The sequence below is a fragment of the Aspergillus fumigatus genome, chromosome 6 (assembly GCF_000002655.1).
Source record: "Aspergillus fumigatus Af293 chromosome 6, whole genome shotgun sequence".
Classification (NCBI taxonomy): domain Eukaryota; kingdom Fungi; phylum Ascomycota; class Eurotiomycetes; order Eurotiales; family Aspergillaceae; genus Aspergillus; species Aspergillus fumigatus.
In genome coordinates, this window is record NC_007199.1 from 1210553 (window position 1) to 1236155 (window position 25603).

Genomic DNA, 25603 nt, shown 5'->3' on the forward strand with positions numbered 1-25603 from the left:
GGGGCCCCCATGAATCAGTGGCAAGGCTGACAGAAAGCGGTAGACGGCCCGGTATCCTTGTCCTTATCAACGATGCCGACTGGGAACTGGAAGGCGAAGAGAGATACGAGCTCCAGTCAGGGGACAATATTGTATTCGTCTCAACACTCCACGGAGGATAGATCTGCTTGGAAACCTACATGCGCTCTATAAGAATCATCGTTTCCATGCACTCGACATGAGCTAAGATCAATCGTATAACACACAGCATGGAGGCCAGACCGAATATACAATCAGACAACATCGTCCACGTGCTGTTGCGATATCCTCTCCGGCTCACGAGGAGTTCGAAGGCCGCTTTGTGGTGTTGAAAATCCATCCTTGGGACTGCCTATTCCTCCAACCAAGGGAGAGGGTACCCCACTGGGAGGTACAGGAATCTTAATATCTTGCGGAGAGCCAGGTATAATCTCTTTTGGCAAATTAGGGATGTGTATTCTGCGCGCCTCATTTTGGTAGCTTTCCGGGATAATCTGAACGACCTGGTTAGTCGGCTGCTCTGTAGTTTAGGGGGCATTAATTGTGTCCTTACTTCGATGATTTCATCACGTGGAAACTCCAGGAATGGAATATCAGCAGCATTGCACGCCATGAGGTAACCATAGAGGACTCTTAGTACGCTTTCATGAGCTATGATGAGAAGATCGTTCTGCTCCCGTTCAAGTTCTAAAATGATGGGTTCAAGTCGCACCGCAAGGTCATGGTAGGACTGTCATAGTGGTAAGCTCGGGTGGTCAACGTCAGATTTGAAGCTGAAATTAAACTGACCTCCGCTCGAGGGTACCGATGGTGGTAAGGATCGAGCTCATGCTTAGCCACCTCGTCCGGATACTCTTCGCGAATTCTTCGCTCAGACATTTTCTCGCAAACACCAGGGTTCAGCTGGCTCATTTGTGAGCGTTGCCGGACTTTGTACCCCTTTTCATATAAATATTTCGCGGTCTCAACCGTCCTGCGTCTTGTGGATGTCCAAACTGTCAGTGGTTTGAGTTCATAATCCGTCTCTCCACGGTCGATCATGGCCTGTTTTTCAGATTCCCTATGCTGCAGGAGACGTTCAGTCATTTTCTTTGCGTAGTCCTCTCCCTGCTCAGACAGAGACGCATCGGCTTTATAGGAATCTGCCTCCAAAGAAACACCGGCCTAATGAAAATTTAGTGTCTGAGAGTCCATTCAACCAGAACTCGACTTACTCGTGCAAAGTAGGTATGCCTGGACTTGATGTGAAGGTTGAGAAGATAGAACACAATTCGGTTAGATAAATAACCGAAACTTTTGTTGTTGACAATCAGTCTTTCTCCCGCGTTTATCATCTGTGCTTCAATTAATATTGAACTTGGCATTGTCTTTCCGCCAATAATACCTTGATATAATTCAAATCTTTCTCCTCCATTGTCTGAAATTGAGGGATTCTGGCAGATATCCTGGCCAAGTAGTGCTTCACCGCATCCTCCGATGACCAGCCAACGTACTGAGAGATTTAAGTCATCCTAATTGAACACATGCTAGGAGGGGCTTACTTACGTCTGGGGATGAGATCTTGACTCTGCGAACATTTTCCTCAATGATGCGCTCGTCATCGCACCACGATTCGATGAAGAGCGTCTGCATGTGTTTTGACCGTTAGAACAGGCTAGCGCATAAACCGTATGATGAGATGAGGAATCTTGATATTTTCATACCTCAATATCTTGTTTAGCAAACTCCTTCGCAAGCGATCGTCGGCCAGAGGCTAAAGGATTGACAGCATCATATATCGCAATTTGGCCATTTTCGAAATTCAAGTACTGGTATATGTCTTCACGACATCTTTTCATGATCTTTTGCCTCAATAGAACCGATGATGCGGATGCTGTATTCAGTTAGCGGGACGAAACGACGTCAATGGTATAAGTATCCACTGGTGCGAGTGTAGTGTGGAACGTGCTCTATAGCAAGGAGGACAAAGACGAAATCGGTAAAGAATCACGAATGACTCACCATTGACAAAAAAGTAATCATCTGGGATGTCTTGACCAACCGGTATCGTGGCTCGTCTGTAATCTCCAAGGTGGAAGATCCTAGTTTTTACACCTAGCCTGCAATTCCATAAGCAATGACAGCATGACCGATTCGACAGGAATACCAACCATCGAAGGTAGCGCGCTAATGCCACAGATATGTGTCTGAAATGCAACATGAAGCGTCAGTTATGTGACTAGCTCGATTTCCGTCGAGTTGGTGAAACGAACGTCTTGCCCCTCGCTGGTAGGCCTACAGTGATGATCACAATCCTTCCAGAATGGAAAAGTCGACCAGACTCCGTGCTATACAGTTGGGCTGGTGCCAAATCGGCCTTCTCAGGCAAATCATGGATTGCATCAACGAATGTCGATGATTTCCTTCGGAACCGAGGGGAATTGGCCACAATTTCGGCCGTTCTGAACCATGTTAGATTTAACAGACTTGTACAGCTGAAGCGAGGGTATGCCAAAGGAAGGGGATATGTTTCGCGTCTTGACCAAGGTTGAACCGAACTCCTTTGAGTATTCGATGGATTGATATAAAGGAATAATATCAGTCCTTACAGTAGTGTATCCATCTTGGAGGTTTATTTCAGACACTGAGCTCCGAATAAAATCGACTCGGAGGAACGCTCTCAAGAACAGATTGCAGGCGAGGAGAGTGACCTTCAGACAGGATATATTCACCAAGGCAAAGTGCCAAGGAACCCTCACAGTTGGGAGCTTCGGACGGGGTGACAAGGGAAAGTTAACGGAAAAAGAAAATAGAAGAGAAAAAGAGAAGAGTTAGGATATAATAATAAGATAAAAAGGAAAGGAGGAAACTAGATTGCAATAGGTTCCTAAGAGCTCCAGTAATGATTAGAGGGTGGTGAAAGATGCCTTGTCTCGGCGATAGCGAATTGTGCCTATGGCTGGCGTCCAATATACAGCAGTCCAGCGCTGGTTTTGGTGTAGTAAGTCAGTGCAATGATGTACCTTCGGAGGTACTCGGTACACTTGATGAAACTTCAAAAGTGCTTCTTAGAAATTTTGCGTAGAACTGTTTGGATCTTTCTCGCAAGCTAAATGCTTTTCTGTCAATAATAGAGACTACAAGAGACTACAGTAACCAACAGTGATCTTTCATCTAGCAATCTGCAATTAGATCATCATCATCAAGCCCCAATGTCCCAACCCCAATTAAGCCCGAAGCGGCATAGTCTTGAGTCCTGTGACTTCGGGACTCTGTATGTGCCAAAGACGCATGCCGGGGCGGAAAAGCAAATGTCGCTTTTTTCCCATCAGAGGCTGCTTGGGAAGATCAATCAACAATTGTTGCGCTGCGACTCTTCCACTTACTGTCTCGATCCCCTAGAGCTGGTTAGACGCAGCCTACTATTATTTCATTTACTTGGCAACTACTAGCGAAGTTGCCTTCGTCACGTTCTAAGTGCAATCTTGGGGCTGGTCTCAGATATCGTCTTTCCTCGTCTCATCAATAGCGAGAAGGAGAGACGTCCCTCAAGCCCGCGTGACGGTCAACCTCATTACCTGACCATCCTCTTATCACGCCCGTTCACTTCTGCGCAGACAATCACAATGGCCGATTTTTTAGCCCTTCCTTCTTTCCTTGTGGAGAATTCCGCTGCCGTCGCCCTCAAAGACGCATACAACTCGTTCTCCGAGCGAAGGGCGGCCCTCGGCCTGTCCAACCCAGGAACTGTGGATAATATTGCCAGGGAAGTGCAGAAGGAGGTCCTGCTGTCTAACTTTATGTTCAGCGGTCTCCGTGCAGACTTGACAAAGGTTTTCGGCATGTCTCCCCTGTTCCGTGTCTCGCACGCCTTCTCCATGGGCGGGTCTGGCAACCTGCCTCCATATGCCTTCTCGGCCATGTACGGAACTCCTAAGGTATAATCATCGCTTCCTAGATAGAATGGGCTTCTTGCATTTTTCCGACTTCAAGTACTAAACTCTCATTTCGTCAGGTTTTTATGCAAGGTAACTTCGGAAGCGACGGCGCTCTCGCCGCTGTTTTCAACTACCGATGGAATCCCAAGCTGGTCACCAAGACCAACACTCAGATCATGGCCGGTGCTAGCCAGGGCCTCCTGCAAATTGATAATGACTATACCGGTGATGACTTCTCCGCATCTATCAAGGCCTTCAACCCATCCTGTCTGGACGGTGGCCTTACTGGAATCTTTGTCGGAAGCTATCTTCAGTCCATCACTCCCAGCCTTGCCCTTGGATTCGAAGCGATTTGGCAGCGTCAAGCTATGAACACCCGCCCAGAGACTGCCCTTTCGTACTGTGCGAGATACAAGGCAAACGACTGGATTGCCAGTGCTCAGCTGCAGGCTCAGGGCGTTTTCACTGCCTCCTATTGGAGAAAGCTCTCTGAACGTGTTGAGGCTGGTGTTGACATGAACCTTCAGTTTGCTCCTAATGCAGCCGCTGCTTTGATGGGCGGCCCTAGCAGAGACGGGACCACCTCTATTGGAGCCAAGTACGACTTCCGGGCTTCGACATTCCGTGCCCAGGTTGACAGCGCTGGTAAGGTCAGCTGCTTGCTGGAGAAGCGGATAGCCATGCCCATCTCTCTTACTTTTGCTGGCGAAATTGACCAGGCTAAGGTGAGTTGTCTGTATACATCCCTCGTGTGTTCGATGAAATCAAAATACTAATTCCTATGCTATTGTAGCAATCGGCTAAGCTTGGCCTTGCTGTGTCCCTCGAGATCGCTGGCGAGGAATTGATGGAACAGCAGGAGAAGATCGAGGCTCAGGGCATGATCCCTCCTCCTTTCTAAACCTTCCCTAAAGCATAGCTGGAGCTAATCATACCCGCTTGCTCGTGGGAAACTGGAGCTTTTTTTTTGCTGCTCCGCCATCCAGCTCGAGTTATTCTTCCACTATCTGTTTTATTAGATCTTCTCTCTCCACGTGTACCTCTGGAAGATGGTGTATCACCTCGGTTATGCCCTTGAACGCGATTTGCTGGTGCAGGAAGTCGGTTGTTTGGCGCCAGGAACCAATTTTTGTATAGATCCATCTTCGATTTATTGGGGAGTCTCCTATTATTTCTCTTCCGAATTCCGCGTCATGGCTTCATCTGTGGGACTGTTGTTCCTTTCCTTGACCTCGTTGTTACCACGTTTATTGTGATGGGCGATGCTGGCTTGTTGACTGGGACTGCAGAGCATGGAATGCATGGAAGCGATGGCAGGAAGCTGTTATGTTCATGACATCTTAGAGGGATCAATGTAAAACAATTTAAGTTTCCTGAGTTTTCCAGCAGTTGGACTTTTTGCAGACGGCTATGTGGACACCAGATCAACGACGACTGCAATTTGTCATTGGGGATCAAGACACATGGATAGGCACTTTGCGACAGGGACAAGAGAGTATTCAGTCGCTCAGAATAGAGGCCATACCGGCACCAATTGACATTCAAGATCTGATATCTACTCAACATCAGAAAGCAGGCTACGTTCAACAACAACTGCAACAACCTATTTTATTATCGGTCTCTGGGGCTTCTTGCTTTTTAAATGTCTCGAGTTATTCGAGTCTACCCAAGCTAAATTCGCATATGAGCTCTGATGCCGTGGCGCTCCTGTACTTTCATAATAATAAAACAATGGTGAAGGAAATGTCAGCAATGCAGCTTTGGTCGTCCAATACAAATCGTCAATTGTGCAACTCACTTCCGTCTGAAACTAGGAGGTACTCCCTCAACAACCCACGTATGGCATCGAGCATGGCATCGAGCATGTAGATAGTATCCACATACCTATCACGAGAGTTGACTAGGCTAGTCCCTGACCTCGTACAGAACGCTGACTACTGACTTACCCAGATATACTGAAAAGGGTACACAATGGATGATACCGTGAGAACACAGCTCCTGAATGTTCTTAACTCCAACCCACTTAGGCTCGTTGAACAGGTCGTTTGCTCGACTGTCACTCTTCTCTCAGCCCCCACGAGTGTTACCTTGATTACACATTCATATCAAGGTTCCTCCTGGAAGTATCTGGCATGCGGACTGTTCTAGAGGCAAAATGCTCGAAAATAATAGTACGTAGTTAGGTCGAGCTTCGAGTGCGACTAGGTACCGTCTGTGGCGAATTCCGGGCCCCAAGAATCTTGAAGTCGCCAGGTTGGGCGATGGTGTAAACTGGATATTAATTTTTGAGTCTTTTAGAAGTCCCTGAATCTCTGCAGATACCTACTCTGATATGCGCTTTATCCACGGTCCTAACACCCAAGTATATTGTTTCAGCCCCACTGTGACATCATTTTTCCCTGGTTAAATTATATCTTAGAGCTTCAAAAAAAGCAGCTGAGGTAGATGGACGACTGTAGTATCAGGCCCAGTGGGTATCTTCACTGTTTTGCATTGATGTTATAGTAATGGTCATTATTGTCAGCAGAATATGGTCATAATCGAAGGCTGAGGCAGGTAGTTGTTTGGTGTCAGGTACTTCCTGCATGTATATATGTCTTTCGTCTTTCCCTTGCGAGTAGATTAACTCAGTCAAATCTACCAACCTAAGTGAAAAGAGGAGCATATAGCAAAGAGAACGCCGGTATAGCAGACCAAGCAGCTACTCAGAAGGGCTCTATGAAGCACTGTTGTAGTCGACCAAGCAGTACTGATTGTCGATGCGGCCTACGACTTGATTCCTGTAGCAGGATGTCCAAGATGGGTAGTCAAGGCAGAGAAGATATGAAATTCGAACATCTTCTGTTCGAGTCAATCAGATATGGATGATTCAAGGTAAAGGACAGCTGCCTGTCAATGTCACACAAACATTCTTTTTGGTCTCAGATACACTTCAACCGGTATGATTGGGTTTGCCAGTACCTCTTCATATTGCCTGATTTACAACCACTGTTACCACACTGTTCACAGTACCACAACCTCCAGACTTGTAAAACTCTTCTCAAAAGAAGGTTTGTGGCATTGATTGAGTTCCTGGCAGCCAGAGATCATGATATGCATTGTCGTCTCACCGGATTGCAGCCCACGGACTTAGTGCCATGCAAGCTTCTGTCACCAGGGAAGAAAAAAAAAGTTCGGAATCGGAAAATTGACCCAACCGACCATGATCTGCTGACCGCACTAAGAGCGCTAGTACTTATATGACCTTCCCATGTACCCACAGTCCGGTTCAAGGCTTGGAATGAGGTGCGTGGTACCATGGAATAGGAAATTATCAACGTACATGACCAGCACCGACAAAGCGTTCTATCATCTATGGGCTGAAACTCCGGATGTGCTTAGAGAGGGTACAGGTAAGGTACACTGTAACCGAAACTGATATTGTATTGGTAATTCTGCAAGTACTCATGCCACAATAGCCAGTGCACTGCTCTCCTATCTGTGTTGATTGCAACATATGCAAATCTTCCCTCTAGATGTTTTCTCCATAGAGCTTGCCTACCGTTTGATCTATATCTGTAGAACTGAGGCTGCGGCGAACTGATTTCCTGACTGTTGATATCAGGTGGTAGTTTAGTTGGAGCGACGTGATGTCCACCAGGTCTGAGGCGAACCAGGTCACCCTAACCGATGATTATCAGGATAGCGAAGGGATATACTGACATAATCCAAGCATGGCAATTCAATAATAGCCATGATGCCACGTATATAGCAGGCCGAGCATCATAGAACCCGAAAGCCACGGATCGGAATAGTACTATTAGAAGGACCTGACAGCGTCAATGGCATGCCCAGTTCGTTCGCAGATACAATCCAGGCTTAATGACACTCATGGGGAAAAGCCGGGCACATTTCGTATTCTCAGATATCCAGAGATTCAATGAAGCCCCTGATGCCCATGTCATATGGTGTACCCAAGAGCTGTTGTCATGAGTGGGCTGGCTCATGACGATCGGGGGCCATTTCGGTGCCAGCGGCCGATTGTTCAGATCCATGTCATGGGATGCCGGAAAACGATAAAACCACACTGGTCTTGGCCCATCGCTTCGGACTATCTAATCTTGACAAGTAACTATCGATGCCGTGTACGGAGTATATCAACAGGCAATGTGTGTCACAGTTGTGCCTTGAGACACAAAAGAAGGGTGGCGCAGCTCGACAAGCTTGGCTTGGAGGCTAATTTCCGACTCTAAGGAGCTCTTGGTCACTTGACAAGCAAATAATTTCACTGTGGACCAGAGCATGATCGCAAACTGCCCACGTATGGTACCTGTCAGTACCTCGAATCCGCAGGTAGTCTGAATGATTAAGGTAGCTAAGGTAATACAGTAAGTGGAGATCTAGATCCTGGACAGCGCAAGTATGCGGCGGCTCGAGATTGTACCAATTCTGTTACTTTCATACGTCGGGTGAGTGGGCAGCAAGGAAGGCAGCCAATCAAGTGGATTCCAGAAAAATTCATGGCTGGTCACTTGACAACAGCGGACCAGACGCATGGCGTCTGGTGCCTCTCCTTTGCCTAAGCTCCCGGTAAAGTAACTAGTTACTAACTGGTTATCACACATGCTTGGTAATGTACTTTAAGAGGATTACATAGTACTACATACGGAGCACACAAAGCCCCAAAACGATAATCTTAACTTATGACCAGCATATCCACCAAATCGAGTGGCCAAGTTTGCCCTGATTTCATGAATTTCGCATTTTCTCTTGAGGATGCTCCAGTGATACACTTTACATATGAAATATATAATCATCATTGCGTTCTTATAGTGCTACGTGACATAGTGTTCGTATGGTTGTTTCCTCCCCTTCTTGTCCTTAGGCATTGCGTTTATTTATAGTCAACGAGTACTCCGAAGTGACACCTAGAATACAGGACGCTCGAGATTCTCTAAATCAATGACAGAGGATCTACGCCTAAAATGCCATAGTGCGCCATGTGATCAAACTTTGTCCATCTGCTTAGCTTCCACGGAGCATGATAGTGATCCATGACTAGTTGATCCAGCAGTTGATCCAGTTATATATGGAATACCCCTCCCTGCGATGCATGAATTCTCGAATTCGAATTATAAGAATGGAATTACTACCTTCTAAAGTCCAGTATCCAAATTAAAGAGAAGGAAGCAATCCAATCATATACATACGGTGAGGGGGAAATGTTAGGGAGCCATCTACATAACTAGGATCTGATCAACTTCCCTTCCAGAGTGCTCATGGGCCTCACGACACTGGTCACCTGGCTTTGCCAATAAGTATCTGAACTAAGTGCTCCGTACTTCAAGTGTATTATCTTCCTAGTCCAGATTTACGGAGTATATTATTAACATAGGCTCGTACCTATCATCCAAGCTCGAAAGTCCCACATAAGCCGCCGTCGTTATTGGACATTTGGTAGTAGCACAAGATTTTGTCCTATATAGTCCAGTTTCTTCCAAAGGCTTGAGGCATGGTCATCGAAATTATACAAAATAAATCAGTTAGCTACCTGACTAGGTAGATACTTATTGGCAGTGGTGGACATTCCTCTGCTTGATGTCGTCCACTTCTTACTCTTTTGATTCAGAATAGTATCTATATGATTCTAAGTCCAATGAGACTGCTCTAGTGTCCACTCTGTATGCCTGTGCACCCAAAAGGGCACTAAATAGGCACCTTACTTCAATTCCTGCAAGGGAAATATACGGAGGAGCGTCATGATGGATAGCCGGTACCTGTCTTGTAAGGTACTGTATCAATACATACTTACATACATACATGTACCTAAAATCAGATTGTCCATTGGATAGCCATCAGAACTTAGGGTAATGGTAGGAGGCATATGCCCCTCTTTCCGGTGGCTCTTCTGGGGCCCCTGGCAAGCCAATCCATATCTGCCGCTCCGCCTTCTGGCTGGTACGTACTGTCATAAAAATTATTCTAGCAATCATTCTCTCTCATGAGCTGTTACTCTCAGACTTTTGAGCACAAGATTGAATTGGATTGAATTAAAATAAGAGAAAGGCGGAAACCAAGGTACCGAGAATTATTCTACTTCAGTATCAGCTCATGTCTGCGGCCATAAACAGAAAGCCAGTCTGCGCCAATAGAAGACATTTCTAGCCATTATCCTTTGCTTCATCTACACATTGCCACAACTGTCCAGGTGTGCAACAGGTACTATCTAGCTACTATCTAACTGCTAAGTACTGCACCACCCTGTAGCTCATCTACTATTCAGAATTCATTTAAGTACCTACAATTAGGCCGCATGCCATACCTCAGGATCATTCAGTTAGTGAACTTGTGGGTTGGCTACCGCAACTAAACAGCAGCAAGTAGTGGTAGTCTCTACTAGTCCCGCCCCCTCCTCTCTCTGCCCCAAATTATTGCCTCCTTCAGCGCCATATTGAACTTCGATCTCACTACGATCTATTATTATTTCTCTTCCCCCCGCTCGAGATCAAGACATTTCCTCGTTCGAACGGTTCTTTGGCAATTCATATCTTCTTTGCATCTGCTTTTTAGAACGTTCTTAACTGAAGATAGCCCGAGTGTTCCTTGCTTTTTCATCCTCTACTCCCGGTTCTTTATTTCCACGTTCCTGCAGGCCTCGCGTGTTCGGGCTTCGTCGCTCCATCAACGTCACCTGCTCTCCCTCCCTCTCCCTCTCTCTAACCTACCTTTACTACATTAATCTCCCCTTCTTCTTCTTCCTTTCTGTCCTTACTACCTTTCGAGGGCATCAACCCAGTATAATTTCTGAACTGTAGACTCCAAATTGCAAATCCTCTCGCCTTTCAAGTGATTCCACTCCTGCCTCCTTTTCGTCTTCTTTTTTTCCCCTTTTTATCTTTTCATTTTATCATCTTTGTTACTGTTTTCCCAAACGAATCCATTATTATTTCTTTCCCTTGGAGGTTCCCTACTGTGGTCTTGTGTCTGCACTCTTGCCAAGCCCATTGGTCCTTGCTCTGAGCCTATCACTTGCGATTCGCCCGCCCATAAGTCCGCCTCTCTCAACCTTTCCATCTCACGCGCACCTCCACTCAACATCCACCATTCGGATATTCCGCCCATCCAAAGCGAACACCCCTCCTTCTGCTCCACCATCGATTGCAGTCTGCCCAAAACGGACTTCAGAACTCCCTTCTACGCTATTTTCCGCCATTCACTGTTGAAGTGCAGCCCTCCATACTCTCGATAGCAACTGCCCAACCCCCCTCTTACTGCCAACCCCACAAGTTGCCCGTGATGTCACAAAATCGACCTGGGGTGTTCTCGAATCTGCGCATGGGTGGTAAGGAACATCCAAATGCTGAGTCCAATTGTTCAGAAAACATTACCCAGGAGCCTGTGGAACTAACTGCTTTGCTTTCCGACCATACAGAAGTCGTCCGCGAGAAGGTCCAGGATGGACTGACAGGGGAAACTAAGGAGATTTCGTACTCACAATGTAAAATCGTCGGCAATGGATCGTTTGGTGTCGTCTTTCAGACGAAAATGATGCCAAGCGGCGAGGATGCTGCCATTAAGAGGGTCCTTCAAGACAAGCGCTTCAAAGTATGTGTACATTATAAGGGCAATTGCCCTCGCTGCCCAACCCAAAGATACTGTCGCTGACGAGATACCAGAATCGAGAACTGCAGATTATGCGGATTGTTCGCCATCCTAACATCGTAGAATTGAAAGCCTTCTATTACTCGAACGGCGAGAGGGTATGCGACTCTCCTTTGTCTCCCCATTCGTTCTAGTTTGCCGTTTGCTGACTACCCTACCATTGTCTTTCACAGAAGGATGAAGTGTACCTAAACCTCGTTCTCGAATACGTACCAGAAACCGTGTATCGGGCGTCGCGGTACTTTAATAAACTCAAAACGACTATGCCAATGTTGGAAGTCAAGCTGTATATCTATCAATTGTTCCGTTCCCTGGCATACATCCATTCACAAGGCATCTGCCACCGTGACATCAAGCCCCAGAATCTCTTACTTGATCCATCCACCGGCATCCTCAAACTCTGCGACTTTGGTTCGGCCAAGATTCTGGTAGAGAATGAGCCCAACGTTTCCTATATCTGTTCCCGCTACTATCGTGCGCCGGAATTGATCTTTGGCGCCACTAATTACACAACAAAGATCGGTAAGTCTTGACTGATTCCTCCTTCAAGTTTGGTACTGTCATGCTGACGATCGTCAAGACGTGTGGTCCACGGGTTGTGTGATGGCTGAACTCATGCTTGGTCAGCCATTGTTCCCTGGAGAGTCGGGAATTGACCAACTGGTGGAAATCATCAAGGTTCTTGGAACCCCTACTCGGGAGCAGATCCGCACCATGAACCCAAACTATATGGAGCACAAATTCCCTCAAATCAAGCCACACCCATTCAACAAGGTGACCACGCTCTTAAAGAACTTCTTGCGAATATGCACTGACTTGATGACCCCAGGTTTTCCGGAGAGCTCCTCACGAGGCCATTGATCTGATCTCAGCTTTGCTAGAATACACGCCGACACAACGTCTCTCCGCTATCGAGGCGATGTGCCACCCGTTCTTCGACGAACTCAGAGATCCCAATACGCGACTGCCCGACTCTCGGCACCCTGGTGGCGCTGCTAGAGACCTCCCCAATCTCTTTGATTTCTCCAGACATGGTTTGTTGTCACTTGAGGCCCAAATTCATTCTTCCAGATGGCTTATTCGCTGATCACTCTTTTGTAGAACTTTCTATTGCACCTGCATTGAACAGCCGGCTGGTTCCCCCTCATGCACGCGCCGCTCTCGAGGCCCGGGGGCTAGACATTGACAACTTCACTCCTCTCACGAAGGAGGAGATGATGGCACGTCTCGACTGAGTCGATACGTTTCTCGTTACGAATCAAACGCCCCCTCGATAGTGCTTATATCCGCACAACTGCGCGAGGATATGATGTCATGCGATGCATTTTGCTTTGTGAACTGGGATGTCCTTGGACCAGAAGTGGCTTTTATGGAACTTGTCGACCAGAGTCGCTGACTAGACACCCGGGAGTTGGCATCTTTTCCGAACGTATGAGGATACAAGGCAAATCCCCATATTTAAAAGAAAAAGGAGAAAACAGGAGAAAAAAAAGGAATGGGAAATACAGAAACATCGCATTCTGGTCACAACATAAGCGGTTTTCGTGAGGCGGTGGTGCATCATGACAATATCATGCAACGGGGTTGAGGAATTGTCATAGTCTGGAGTTTTCGAGGTGTCTGAGACAGCTCTTGGGAAAGGAAAAAAAGTGATACCCTTTAGTGTGCGAGTCTGCCTTCGGGGATTTAAGTTTGCATAGCTTCATTCTCGTTTGAAGGAGGACATGACCATTCCAATGCCGCAAGCCCTACCGAGAAATGAGAAGTGATCCATGGAGTCTTCAGATACTGTGAGGAATTTCTCGACTTGGAGACACCTGACAATTGTGTCTTCAAGGTCAGTCTTTGTGCTCCGGGTGCCGGCATTGGACGTCTCATGGCCCACTCAACTTGCAGCTTTAGAAGCCCCTTCCTCGTGTTCACACTTCATTCTCGATTTTTGTGTCCCTAGCACTTCTCATTTCTTTTCCCTCTGATTTTCTCTAAACTCTTGTTTGTTTCTAACGTCCGAATTCACCTGTTTGGCTTCGATGACCACGTGGACGTCGACTTGGCCAATGGTGATCACAGCTTTTTTTAATGCCAAGAGGATAACGTGCTTCTACACCTCCATATACATTCAGAGATCCTCAAGCTGTATGCCTGGGGACTTCTCATTCGCTAGTATGTATAAACACAGATACGTGTATCATTTCTTCGTGCTGCCTTTCCTCTCTATTTTTTTTGATCAAGTACACCGGATCTACCTGAAAGTTGTGCTGTGTAAACCTGTTACCCCAGAAGCTCCCGATTTGCTGGCACTTGTACATGATCGGGTTGCCCTCCGTCAAAGAATGAGAGAATTGAGACTCGAAACTACAGTCTGCTCCTTACATTCACAAAAGAAAGTCATTTCCGTAGCCTTTTCATCATCCTGAGCATATATAATTCTTATAGACCTTTCACCTGATGATTACAGCGGAATTAAGTTTGTATCAGGGTTTCACAACAACCAGTAACCACTGAAGCTGGCAGATACTAATCTGCTTGTACCTGGTATGAGAAGCGACTTGTTACATGCCTTATCTTCAAAGTGAGGAAGGTGAATCCGCTTTCCTCGCGTTATCAGGGTCGAGTTCCTAGTTATCAGTAGGGGTTATATAAGCGATGGAACGGAACATCTACTGTTCCAGCTTTGCGCCGGCCAAAGCTGTTGTTCTGGCACGCGGTACTAGCCTCAACTGAACTACCTGGTCTTTGCCAACGAAAGGGGCCGTGATCTTATTTTTTTTTTTTTTCTTTTTAGTGATAGAGATAACTTCAGTTTGGGTGTCCGCTGAATAGATACTCTGTTGGAGTCGATTGTTGTTTGCGAGTTGAGATCTGTCGTGCAATTGTAACATGGCCGATTACGAACGCCGACCACACGGATACTCAAGGGGAGGGCGCAAGAGGCGTTATAGAGGTCGGTCTGCGATAATTGAAACTCTTACTGCTCTGCCTTTGGCTGAGTAGAAGGTCCTTTCCGTTGCTGGTTTTCTTTGAACTAACATTGCTTCGGTGGTGCACAGATGATGAGGATTTTGACCGGCGCCCACAGAGACGCAGATACGAAGAGCCACTTGTGGTCAAGGTCCGACGACAGCTGCTAACTCTTGCCGAATCTGTATGAGCTTCCTTATCACATAAGACCTGGTGTTACCGATTGCAATCGGTGAAGCTTACATGCAAATTCGCTCTAGGCGGCTCGAAGAGCAGAGGACGATGCTGTGGTCATCGCAAAGAGTGTCGCAGAGAACTATGAGGATGAAGAGCTGAGAAAAAGCTTTGTCGAAATTGCCATTGATCTGTATGTGAGGATAAGCTTTCTGTTCAACTCCAATCTCCCGTGCGTCGTCCAGTGCTAATCTGTCGGCTTTCTGGTAGTGTCATAGAGCAACCGCTGAAAATTCCCTTTATTGCTGCTACAGTTCTGGTCGCCAATAACTATAAATCAGAGCTTGTGGAAGATGTCCTCAAACGAGCACGCGAATCACTGCAACAGTACATTGATGTCGGAGCCTGGCGCGAGGTCAAGCTTCTTCTGCGATTTCTGGGTTGCCTTCAATCTATTTTCGAGGGAGACGGCGTCTTTCCAATCCTGGAGGAACTTTTTGCCCGTGCGGTTGATCTCCAAACCGCGTCATCTGAAGACGTCAGTGAACTATCCTCAACTTTTCTTCGAAATAGAGGTTGGTCAGGTGCTGATGTCGTCTCTATAGTTGCTAGGACTCGAGCTCGTCAAAATTATTCTCTTCACGATCCCATACACTATGGCATCTCCAGCTACTGGGTTTGAAGCACAAGCAAGTGCCCTCTTGGAGAAAACGGACATCATCGCCTCAACACCGCATGCTCTAGTTGACTTGGTGAATCCATTTGCCTTAAAGGATGGTGAACCAACTGCTGTGCAGAGCGTCATCAGTTTGCTTCAGAACCAACTCCAAGCCGAGGCAAACCGTGGCTGGGAACTTGCTTGCCTTCCTCGGCCCTGGAAGAGGTCGGAAAGCGAAGAAGATGGCCCCATAGAAGCCGGACCTAAACATGCTTTCCCTCAGATCACCGTCCCGAATCCTGTACGAAAAGGAGCCAGGGCAATTTTCCCCGAGATCTACCTCTCTGTATACGCGAATCAAGACTTGGAGACGGTCCCTCCGACGTCGGACATTGCGTCGTCTCTGTTGAGAGAAGCACTCGTGGATACAATCAACATCCTCGACTTCAACCGCATCGCTACTGCCAAGTTTTTGATAGATGTGGATTGTTATTTCACACCATACACTTTTGTGAAGCGTGCTACGCCATTTGACAGGCTGCGCGATCTCCCTGGGGATCGCCCTACATGGAAGCCTGAGGATGTGGCTGTCGACGCCGTCTTCTCCCAGCTATTCCAGCTTCCTTCCCCAGAACATAAGCTTGTTTATTATCACTCAGTCCTCACAGAATGTTGCAAGATTGCGCCCGCTGCAATTGCCCCCAGTTTAGGTAGGGCTATTCGTTTCCTGTATCGAAGCCTTGACACAATTGATTTGGAGCTCATGCACCGATTCTTGGATTGGTTCGCTCATCACCTGAGCAACTTTGGATTCACGTGGAAATGGAGCGAATGGTTGGTGAGCTTGGTCCGAACATCATTGTCTGTATGCTAACGGTTGGTTTCAGGATTGAGGACCTCGAGCTCCCGCTTGTCCACCCAAGAATGGCGTTCATTACGGGCGCCATTGACAAAGAAATTCGATTGAGCTTTGCTCAACGCATCAGAGGAACTCTGCCAGATCCATACCAGGAATTGATAACCGAAGGAAAGGAGAAGGATACTCCTGATTTCAAATACTCCTCAGATAGTGAGTCTTACCTCATATGTTGTCCTCGTTCTGCCTACTCGAAAGGGCTAACTAAAATCCTTATTCCTACAGCTACTCCTTACGCCAAAGAAGGCAGAGAAATCATGCAACTCATTCGTAGAAAAGCGGGCGATGAGGAGATTCAGCCACTGATCACCGCCATCGAGGAGCAAGCGAAGGCCCTAGGAGTCGACGACCCTATGCTGCCCTCTACCGATGCCTTTGTCACGTCTATCTGCTTCGTTGGCTCTAAGTCTCTTTCTCACGTCCTGTCATGCATTGAGCGGAACAAGGAAAGACTGTTGGCAATTGGGCCCAAATCAGCTCGTGCCCGTTGTCAGATCATCACCTCAGTGATGGAGTACTGGGTGGATCAACCAGGCGTCGCGATCAATATCATCGACAAGCTGTTGAACTACACGATTCTGACACCCTTATCTGTCATCGAATGGGCCCTGGTGGAGAGGTTGCAAGCAGGAACAATTCTTAGCAGAACACATATCTTTGAGATGATATCTGCTACGGTTGGCAAGGTCACCAACCGTCTGCGGCAGATTGTGGCTGCCCGCACCCAGCCCGGTCTCTATGAACCTCAATTGAGTGTCTTGGACGAGACCCTGAGCCGCGAAAAGGCCGATATGCAGGCTCTGTTCAGGGTAATCGAAGACTCTGTTGTGTCGGTCGCTGGCGGTAGTAACGACGGACTGATGGAGAGAGGGGATGGAAGTGGTAACTTGCCAGAGGACGAAATCATCCGTCAGTGGGGCCGCCGATGGCTCAGGGTATTCCGACGCAAGGCTGGCGTGGAAGAATCATTCATCACCGAGGCCATGGCTGATGCCACACCGGTCGGGACGGTGGCCCCTGCGCCCCAGCCGACTGCCTCTGAGACTGGGGGGGTTGTGAATGATGCAGCAGATGGAGACATGGACATTGCTGGCGCAGATGAAGCCGTCAAGATTTCGTAGGACTGGTCGCTCTGGACCCAAACAGCCCATCTGTCTCAGTTGCCGCCAATTTGCTTGACTGTGTCACTGCGTCTGTTTGAGTTTCCTTGAAGCTATGTATTGATAGGTCATTGTGGGATTAAGGTAAAAAGAACGAAAAACGACTCTGTACTCTGTCCTCCTTTTCTCTTGATCCATCTTTGGCATTTTTTCACCGGGCCTTGTTTGATATACATTCAATTAATGGTCGTTTTGTCTTCTTTGCCTGCTCTTGAGCCAGATACTTATAATATCTCCCATGAGTTTTCGACCAAGGGACCCCTTATCTGGCTGACATAGAAATATTTCGCTTCAAGGCATTTTCTGAGTATTCAGTAGGTTCATTAATGTAATGTTGGTATGTATTCCTAACAGCAATTGATGAATTATATACAGCAAACTTGCAGAGATCCTGCCAAAAAAAAAGGCAGGGAAGAGAAGATTCCGTACTTCCATGGATGAACCAAGCCACCAAATGATTAAAATGATACAATAAGAATGACCATAAAGGAAAACACGGAATGCCCAGTGTTGTACAAAGATAATTAGGGTATGGTCAGTGGTCAAGAAAGGGAAAATGGGAAAGCACATGACAGTCATTATTCACATCAAGGTTGAGGACCAACCTGTCCAGGGGCTCAAAGGAGTTAAGTCACGCTCTTCTATTTTTCATCTCGAACGGATCTTTGTATTTTTTTTGTCTGTTTCCACCTCCACGACCAGTCGGTCTATTCGCAACGGAATACGATATTGATGTTTTTATCCGCCGACGCAATTTGTCATTACTGGAGGACATTGGCGTACTTCATGGCGCGAGGAAGTCGATCAAAGGTCCTTTTTAGCCTCTTCTTGAGAGAGGTACTTGCGGTCGTCTTCGCCTTCCACTGTTTTGAGAATTGTCTCCATTTCCTTGGTCTGTCTCTTCCATTCGGCTTCATCCATCTTCGTCTCGCGCCGGAAGAGTTCCTCGTTGGGCTTCCGGTAGCTGCCACCGAGACGGTCCCACAGTGTGGTGAACTGTCCATAATTGTAGTTGAAGTAGAGGTGGTGCATCGTGTGGCAAGCAGCCCCGTTGATGATCGGGCTGTTGGCAACATATTCTCCGTCGTGAATCATTACCGTCCATAGGTTAATAAAGCCGAAGAGAAAAACATAGGCCAGCTTCTGAAGGGGAAAGATGAACGGGAAAACATGGTAAGGAACACTCTGCGACCAACCATCCAAGGGGTGGAAGGCATGCGACGCGAAGGGGCTAGGCATAATCCACTTGTGATGGGGCTTGTGGAGGGACTTGTAGATCAGCGGGTGGTGCAAGCCGCGGTGAATCCAGTAGATGCAGAAATCGGTGAAGGCGATAAAAAGAGGAAACTGGAGGATGCTATAGTACGGGAACGGCTCTTCGTCGACGGAGTCGTACAACTTGGCGTATCCCCTAACCTCGGCGACCAAGAAGGGAGCGGTCAAAAGAGACATGACAGGCATCGATCGCATGGTCTGCGCAATCTCCATGGGGATCTGATTTTTGAGGAACTTTGGATGCTTGACTGTCGTCTTGTCCCAGATGAAGATGTAGGAGAGGGTTGCGGAAATAAAGTAAACGATAATGCCGAAGATCCTATTTTGAAAGAAAATCGCGTCATTAGCAAACCAGCTTTTGGACAGGATGGGGTCAAAGATGATTTTGCATACCAAACGATCAGAAAGAAGCTCAGGAACTGGCGGTAGATGTTGTTTCTGGGCCATGCGCTCAGGTAGGCGTACTTGGACGGCTCCAGACGGAACAGTTGAGTGGCGGGTTCGTACACAAACGGCTTGGAGGCACCAAACAGGGACAAAGAGCTATTGGCAGCATTGGTCAAGCCTGGTAATGAGACCGTCGAGGAGAGTGATAGGGGAAGCAGAGCCGAATATACGCGGTCCCCGATGAAGGTATCCCAGATCTCAAGAACAATATCCATGGTGCCGGAAAATGAGAAAGTATTTTTGCGCCAGAGACGAAACTTGGCAGGGGTTTGAGCGCTGGCCAGTCAGTAAGTGGAAATTCAATTTCAATAGAATGGCAACGGTATGAATCTAGAGACAAGAAAGAAGATAAAACATTGGCGGAGGGAGGAGAGGATAGCAAAGGGTAGAAGACGAGGTGGTGGAGGAGGTTTAATAAAAATAATAATAATAATAATGTTTGGGGACTTCTAATCAGGAGAACAGAACCACAGAAAATCGAACCTGCAGTAGTGTAGGTCGTTATCACACCAGGGCGGAACAAGCACAGCCGATCCGTCCAGTGGATTCGGCTCGTGGAGCAAGTAGTATCTGGAGATACATAGTAGTATCTACTCCGAAATTCTAGGTTGGTTGCCTCGATGAGTTCACCAACGACTTGCAGATGAAGACAGCGATCACTTGATGGAAATCCAGGACGCGGTCTAGGGAGATTGGGAGGGAGATCTACGTGCCTACTCTGTCCGCACTGATGGTGTTTAGGGAAAGGAGGAGTTTTGAGTGGTTACCTATCGAACCTCAATTTTGGCTGAATAGGAGTACAGTGACACGGTATATGCGTATAGGGGCCATCAGGTATCAACAATTCTTACACTTTACCGAAGTCTGTACCCAAATAATCTCAGAATAATTGTTGATAAAAGGACCTGAGGTATACTAGTACGATGTGTCGGCAGGATCAGTATTGGAATGATACAGAATCTTGATCTATCTGCCAGATCCATTTGACACAGTTTAAACCCTGAGAGGATATTAGTCGGATCAGAAAACATGGCTAAGATATGAAGAATAACTAACTCACTAGTTACTATGCACACAAATAGTCTTGCCTCGAGTCTATGCCATTGACTCTGCAAACGGTTCTCACTCACATCACGTTTCTTTTACCACCTCTCCGTAGTCATGCCCCACCAGTACTAATCCATCCATCAACAGCAAGTCAACTACGAACTTTACCGATAAAGGTTAGTTACAACACTGTACCGATTCGGGTAACGATCCAATACCAACCAATGCGCGCGATTTCGCTTCTGGAGGCTTAGCGGCAAGCGTTAGCCGCCTGCCCCGGCTGACTTTTTCCTTCTTCACCTTATGCTACCTACCTTATATAATATTCTGTACTCTGTACAGTATATGTGTCGAGGTGTCAGTGCACGCTTACTAAGATACTAACTAACTACTGGCCCACTGGCTGGTGAGTCCTGGAAGCCCCAAAGTCCCAGCTCGACACCTATCCGCCTACCTTACCGACCTTACCTCCTACTACTCAACTCTGTTAGCCTCCTCATCCACCTACTCATTCCGTTGCTCGTCTTTGCACACACCTACACCCCATCCACAGATTATCCTCACCCTTCCCACCCGCTTTTTCTGTCTCCTGCATCATTGCAGCGGCTTGTCCCTGTCGCGCTGTGATGCGACAGGTTTGACCTGCGTTTCTATTCTGCAGTCAGTACCTTGAGAGGTGTCATCCAATTTCAACCCAAACCCCCTCTTCCTTCAATCGTCAGCATCGCTCGGTCGCGGCACGTTGCTGTTACAGCCATCCTTGCAACTGGACTATATCGCACCCCGATCTTGATTTTCTCGAAGCGACTGATATCAAATTTTGACGCGCAAAAATGTACAACACACATCGTGGGATGGTTCCCGCTCCCAACTCCCGTCTTACAGAGTTGCTGGACCAGCTGCGCCAGGAGTTCGAGAATCAGTCTAGAAGCACCGGGGAGTTCGAGCACCAATGTATGTTCTCTACGTCTTTTCATATCTCTTAGGTCATGTCGACGCTCCCATTTCCATGTGCGACCATATCGCCATTTGTCCTTCTGTTCTTTCATGACATCCCGGGAGAGGACGCACACCGTTGTCGTTCAACCTTGGCCCGACTGGCATGTGGACTGGACTACAGTGTCGCACAAGTCTTGTCACTACTTACAAAAGTTATCCTCGAACTGCGCTAACTATCTTCTCCAGTAACCGGCCAGCTTCAGGAGATGGAGATGATTCGACAGAAGGTCTATCAGCTGGAGCAGGCACAGATCAAGATGAAGCAAGAGTTCGTACTTCCAATCCCCAACCTTGAGGAAGAATGGAAGAAGGAAAACGCATAGTTGGCTTGGCTGCTAATGTAATCTCGCTTTCCAACTAAATAGCTACGAAGCAGAAATTCGAGTCCTGCGCCACGAGCTGGAATCGCGCGGCGTTCAGCCCATCTCATCCCATCTTGCTGGCCCTGCGCAGCATGCGGGCCCGTCTCAGGCGCCTCCCCCGGCCCTTGGCCATGGCCCCAGCAATCTGTTCGGTGGAATCATGACCAACCAAGGAGGTAGTGGTCCCGGTCTTGCCCCTCCCCCTCCCCAGGATCAGCAGCCTCCCCAGCATACCCTTCAACAGCCTGCTCCCGCGGCTCAGCAATCAGCGCCCCAACCGCCGCAGAGCTCCTTTGGAGGATATCAGCCTGGTGCTGCTGTGAACGGTATGTTCTTGCTGTATTTACTTATGGTTCTCTGGCGTCTGACCGTGCGATGTCTTTCGCTTTCTATGTAGGTTACGGACCGGCACCGCCTCCGACCGCTTCTCCTGGCCCCGGAAAGAGGTCTCGCGCCCCGCCTGGGCCTGCAACTCCTCAACAGACTCACCAGCTAGCCTATCCCGACCCGCGCGTGTCCCCTCAAATTGCCCGTCCCACTCCTCCTAGCCAGGCCCTTGTGACGTCTCGCGGCGAACGTCCCGGGAACATGCTGGCTAACTGGAACCCCGACGACTTGCCCGCTTCACAGAAGCGCGAGGGGGCCGATTGGTATGCGATCTTCAACCCTGAAGTTCAGCGAGTGCTTGATGTGGATCTCGTCCATCACCTGGTCCATGACAGCGTTGTCTGCTGTGTCCGTTTCAGTCGCGACGGCAAATACCTCGCCACGGGCTGCAACCGCTCCGCTCAGATCTTCGACGTGACCACTGGCCAGATCGTCGCTACCTTGCAAGACGAAAGTGTAGACAAGGATGGAGACCTGTATATTCGCAGCGTCTGCTTCAGTCCCGACGGCAAGTACCTTGCCACCGGAGCCGAAGACAAGCAAATCAGGGTATGTTCACTGTTCTCCTAATGGAAGACCGCTGGGCTAATACAAAGGCATATAGGTGTGGGACATTGCGGCGCGTACCATTAAGCATATCTTCACCGGTCACGAGCAAGATATTTACTCGCTTGACTTCGCTGGCAACGGTCGATACATTGCTTCCGGCAGCGGAGACAAGACCGTGCGTCTCTGGGACATCCTCGACGGTAAACTCGTCTACACTCTCAGCATCGAGGACGGCGTCACCACTGTAGCCATGTCTCCCGACGGCCACTACGTTGCGGCCGGCTCCTTGGATAAGAGTGTCCGTGTTTGGGACACCACTACTGGATATCTCGTGGAGCGTTTGGAGAGTCCTGATGGGCATAAGGATAGCGTTTACTCAGTCGCCTTCGCTCCCAATGGTCGGGATCTGGTTAGCGGCAGTCTTGACAAGACGATCAAGCTTTGGGAGCTAAGCGTCCCCCGGGCTGGCTACACAAACGCCGTGAAGGGTGGTAAATGTGTGCGCACATTCGAGGGCCACAAGGTATATCCGATATGACGCTGCTTGTCTTAGGAAGAAGTATACTCGATTGATGCTAATCTTGACTGGCTAGGATTTTGTTCTGAGCGTGTGTCTCACCCCCGATGGACACTGGGTCATGAGCGGTTCCAAGGACCGGGGTGTTCAATTCTGGGATCCCATCACTGGAAATGCACAGATGATGCTCCAAGGACACAAGAATTCCGGTCAGCACTTCTTCCCTTACTTGTCTTGCCATTCTCTGTGGCCGATCTCGTCAGTTTTCCAGTGTCTAACTGGGTTTTACAGTCATCTCGGTTGCTCCCAGCCCTACAGGCAATTTGTTCGCCACGGGCAGTGGCGACATGCGGGCGAGAATCTGGAGGTATGTTTTGGCGTTCAATTCTTATTGCTGATATGGAAACTAACACCGGGGTGTCGCTGGCAGATACTCCACTTATACCGGACGGTAATGGGCTTGATGATGGGAAGCTTCGGCGCAAATGTGACTTCTTTTGTTTGTTTGATCCACAATGTCGTAGCCTCTTTGAACATGGCCTGGGTTTGTTTCTGCGTTCAACCTTTGCAAGGGTCTGTCCTGTCCCATCGCAGCTTCGGATTTTCGTTTCCTCGGTGACGTTACATGTTTTTAAAAATGACAAAACTCTGCATGTACGGATAACAGCTAAACTGATATTTTGACTGACACGAGAATCTTCTACTTCCGCTTGCCATGGATGTGCTCCTTCCCCGTTGTGTTAACTGAGATGCTGGTTGTTCTGGGCTGGTCGCTACAGTGCCGAGCATTATTCGGGGGGTGAGCGTATACGTATGCACTGAAGCTGACATACGTGCCAGATACCCGGAAGTCGGTGGCTTCACGGTGATTCGATCTATGAAGCCGTTTGCCTTCTAGCAACTCGACAGGGTTCTAGGGTGAATGGAAGATTACATCGTTCTGTCTACCTAGTCATGGACAGTGTCTGTTACGGATATTCCTTGCTTGCTACATGGTCCAGGGTCCCTGAGATGGATATGGTGCTGAGGCACCAGGCACCAGAAACTGACCGAGACCTTGATATCAGCTTGGATTAGCCACATGTTCCCAGGCTGGACGATAGGATTTCACATATCGCCTGCTGCGGGATATCTGACTCATAGAAGATAGAATCATAAACACATATCAACCGGGTTGATGACAGTGGTATCCCAGGATCTATCAGTTATCGGTAGGAACATGATACGGACCGGCTACCGTTTCCTGGTTCTGGCCCTATCTCAAGGGTAGAACTACTTTTGGGTATGCATAGTTGAGTCGTGGTCCATTGAGTGATCCCGTCGCGGCTGAGACTCAAGAAAAGGGGTTTGCGGTTTTGCTGACAGGAAATAATCAAAGCGAATGGTTTCCCACGTCAGGGGACCAATCGGGCACCACGATCTAGGTACGACGAGCATTGGCAAACGCGAGTGATAGCAAAGGTCAGGGCTGCATGAGGGCAGGGTCACGAGATGAAGGGGCCACGGGAATATACTGACATATCATCGTTGACGGAGTCATTGACATCTGACTCCCACGCCAGTAATGTAGTGGATTGGATTTTTTATAGTTATGTAAGTCAGCATATCCTACAGCGATTTATCCCTGCCAAAGAACGGGATGATTGATTGTGCAGGGCCGGCCCCGACCTGTCAATTGATTTGCAGTGGAAAGGCCCTGTTGGTCACGAGGGACTGTTTTCTCACCGGAAGATGTGAAGATATCCGCGGAGTCCATGCGAGTACAAACAAGCCAACTGAATTACCACTGCCTATCAAACCGGTTATTTCCCATGGATACTGGGTAGGACAACAGAACTATAACTCAACAATATTAATACTAGCCGCGCATAAATAAATCGGATAAAGTTGCTAGTCGCTAATTTCTGCTGCTATTGGCGGCTAGCTGGAATTATTTCTCAGACGGGATCTGTCAACCATGATCCGGAAGGTACAAATAGGGTTATGACTGATTGCTAGCCTGGTACCTTTGTAGTATGTCTCTGTGCATTGAGGCTATTCATTGATCATTGGTAAATCAATAACATGTTACTTGACCTATCATATTCAGAGGGGTTGGAGTGGGAAATAGTTGGGAACCAAGTGGACGTTCCAGTGGAATGGCGGATCGAGCGATGAAAGTGGTGATTCTCGGCTATGGAAGAAAACCATTGGCGAAATGGGATGGTGGATGGCCGGGGATGTACCAAGAACTTAGCTGCGAAGTAGCCTTAAACTAAGAAGAATAAAAGTATCAAGTCCTAGCTGGTGCAATACAGCCTTGCTTCTCGTACTTTGTGTATGACGGTGGAAGGGGAAAGATCAGCATTTCGAACACGGGCCAGGGCTGCAGAGGGAAGTCCGTAAGTTTGTCTATTATGAAAGCACAGACTGTCGTTAACTAGCTCATCTGCTGTCATCTGCGTATACGGTGTACCGTATCGATCAACGATGTTACGACCTTTTCAGGTCTTTCTACCTATACATCCAATAGTACGGAGTAGATATAATACTTTTGGGGCTCTCTTAAAACATGACGTTTGCCACCTCATGGTAT

General features: G+C 47.9%; 6 protein-coding genes across 6 annotated transcripts; 4 read left to right on the plus strand and 2 right to left on the minus strand.

Moving 5' to 3' along the window:
- Positions 1–370: 370 nt before the first annotated feature.
- On the minus strand, positions 371–3163 carry AFUA_6G05100 (bifunctional fructose-2,6-bisphosphate 2-phosphatase/6-phosphofructo-2-kinase; the record flags this gene model as incomplete). The annotated part of the gene is made up of 10 exons (XM_077804985.1): positions 2607–3163; positions 2271–2459; positions 2169–2204; positions 2020–2117; positions 1722–1891; positions 1564–1644; positions 1403–1510; positions 1233–1352; positions 808–1182; positions 371–748 (listed from the first exon to the last, which is right to left on the minus strand). The coding sequence occupies exons 1-10, from the start codon at positions 2618–2620 to the stop codon at positions 371–373; spliced, it is 1569 nt and encodes a 522-aa protein (XP_077661119.1). The 5' UTR covers positions 2621–3163.
- Positions 3164–3268: 105 nt separating this feature from the next.
- On the plus strand, positions 3269–7064 carry tom40 (TOM complex pore protein TOM40). Its single transcript, XM_742473.2, has 3 exons — positions 3269–3935; positions 4013–4660; positions 4729–7064. Exons 1-3 carry the CDS (start codon positions 3624–3626, stop codon positions 4834–4836), a joined length of 1068 nt encoding a protein of 355 aa, XP_747566.1. The 5' UTR covers positions 3269–3623; the 3' UTR covers positions 4837–7064.
- Positions 7065–7448: 384 nt separating this feature from the next.
- Positions 7449–14168, plus strand: AFUA_6G05120 (GSK family serine/threonine-protein kinase). The gene is made up of 9 exons (XM_077804986.1): positions 7449–7591; positions 7648–8763; positions 8854–11256; positions 11347–11519; positions 11591–11674; positions 11750–12098; positions 12157–12350; positions 12406–12610; positions 12678–14168. The coding sequence occupies exons 3-9, from the start codon at positions 11211–11213 to the stop codon at positions 12809–12811; spliced, it is 1185 nt and encodes a 394-aa protein (XP_077661120.1). The 5' UTR covers positions 7449–7591; positions 7648–8763; positions 8854–11210; the 3' UTR covers positions 12812–14168.
- Positions 14169–14339: 171 nt separating this feature from the next.
- On the plus strand, positions 14340–17605 carry AFUA_6G05130 (NCBP1 family protein). Its single transcript, XM_077804987.1, has 7 exons — positions 14340–14520; positions 14627–14721; positions 14798–14904; positions 14982–15249; positions 15317–16203; positions 16257–16438; positions 16511–17605. Exons 1-7 carry the CDS (start codon positions 14457–14459, stop codon positions 17404–17406), a joined length of 2499 nt encoding a protein of 832 aa, XP_077661121.1. The 5' UTR covers positions 14340–14456; the 3' UTR covers positions 17407–17605.
- Positions 17606–17766: 161 nt separating this feature from the next.
- Positions 17767–19617, minus strand: erg3A (sterol desaturase family protein). Its single transcript, XM_742470.2, has 2 exons — positions 19114–19617; positions 17767–19039 (listed from the first exon to the last, which is right to left on the minus strand). The coding sequence occupies exons 1-2, from the start codon at positions 19380–19382 to the stop codon at positions 18250–18252; spliced, it is 1059 nt and encodes a 352-aa protein (XP_747563.1). The 5' UTR covers positions 19383–19617; the 3' UTR covers positions 17767–18249.
- An 85-nt stretch (positions 19618–19702) lies between these two features.
- Positions 19703–24976, plus strand: rcoA (uncharacterized protein). Its single transcript, XM_077804988.1, has 8 exons — positions 19703–21168; positions 21400–21481; positions 21579–21901; positions 21973–22511; positions 22567–23034; positions 23105–23237; positions 23320–23395; positions 23459–24976. Exons 1-8 carry the CDS (start codon positions 21048–21050, stop codon positions 23481–23483), a joined length of 1767 nt encoding a protein of 588 aa, XP_077661122.1. The 5' UTR covers positions 19703–21047; the 3' UTR covers positions 23484–24976.
- The last annotated feature ends 627 nt before the right edge of the window (positions 24977–25603 follow it).

Excerpts from the sequence above, each read along its gene's own strand:
- AFUA_6G05120 (XM_077804986.1), top strand. The coding sequence starts at position 11,211 with ATGTCACAAAATCGACCTGGGGTGTTCTCGAATCTGCGCATGGGTG. Across the intron at positions 11,675-11,749 it reads ATTACTCGAACGGCGAGAGG|AAGGATGAAGTGTACCTAAA; the intron begins GTATGCGACTCT and ends TGTCTTTCACAG. Across the intron at positions 12,611-12,677 it reads CTTTGATTTCTCCAGACATG|AACTTTCTATTGCACCTGCA; the intron begins GTTTGTTGTCAC and ends ACTCTTTTGTAG.
- tom40 (XM_742473.2), top strand. The coding sequence starts at position 3,624 with ATGGCCGATTTTTTAGCCCTTCCTTCTTTCCTTGTGGAGAATTCCGCT. Across the intron at positions 3,936-4,012 it reads CCATGTACGGAACTCCTAAG|GTTTTTATGCAAGGTAACTT; the intron begins GTATAATCATCG and ends TCATTTCGTCAG. Across the intron at positions 4,661-4,728 it reads GCGAAATTGACCAGGCTAAG|CAATCGGCTAAGCTTGGCCT; the intron begins GTGAGTTGTCTG and ends ATGCTATTGTAG.
- erg3A (XM_742470.2), bottom strand. The coding sequence starts at position 19,382 with ATGGATATTGTTCTTGAGATCTGGGATACCTTCATCGGGGACCGCGTA. Across the intron at positions 19,040-19,113 it reads AGCTTCTTTCTGATCGTTTG|GATCTTCGGCATTATCGTTT; the intron begins GTATGCAAAATC and ends CTTTCAAAATAG.
- rcoA (XM_077804988.1), top strand. The coding sequence starts at position 21,048 with ATGTACAACACACATCGTGGGATGGTTCCCGCTCCCAACTCCCGTCTT. Across the intron at positions 23,035-23,104 it reads GCACATTCGAGGGCCACAAG|GATTTTGTTCTGAGCGTGTG; the intron begins GTATATCCGATA and ends TTGACTGGCTAG. Across the intron at positions 23,396-23,458 it reads ATGCGGGCGAGAATCTGGAG|ATACTCCACTTATACCGGAC; the intron begins GTATGTTTTGGC and ends TGTCGCTGGCAG.
- AFUA_6G05130 (XM_077804987.1), top strand. The coding sequence starts at position 14,457 with ATGGCCGATTACGAACGCCGACCACACGGATACTCAAGGGGAGGGCGC. Across the intron at positions 14,722-14,797 it reads TGCTAACTCTTGCCGAATCT|GCGGCTCGAAGAGCAGAGGA; the intron begins GTATGAGCTTCC and ends AATTCGCTCTAG. Across the intron at positions 16,439-16,510 it reads TTTCAAATACTCCTCAGATA|CTACTCCTTACGCCAAAGAA; the intron begins GTGAGTCTTACC and ends TTATTCCTACAG.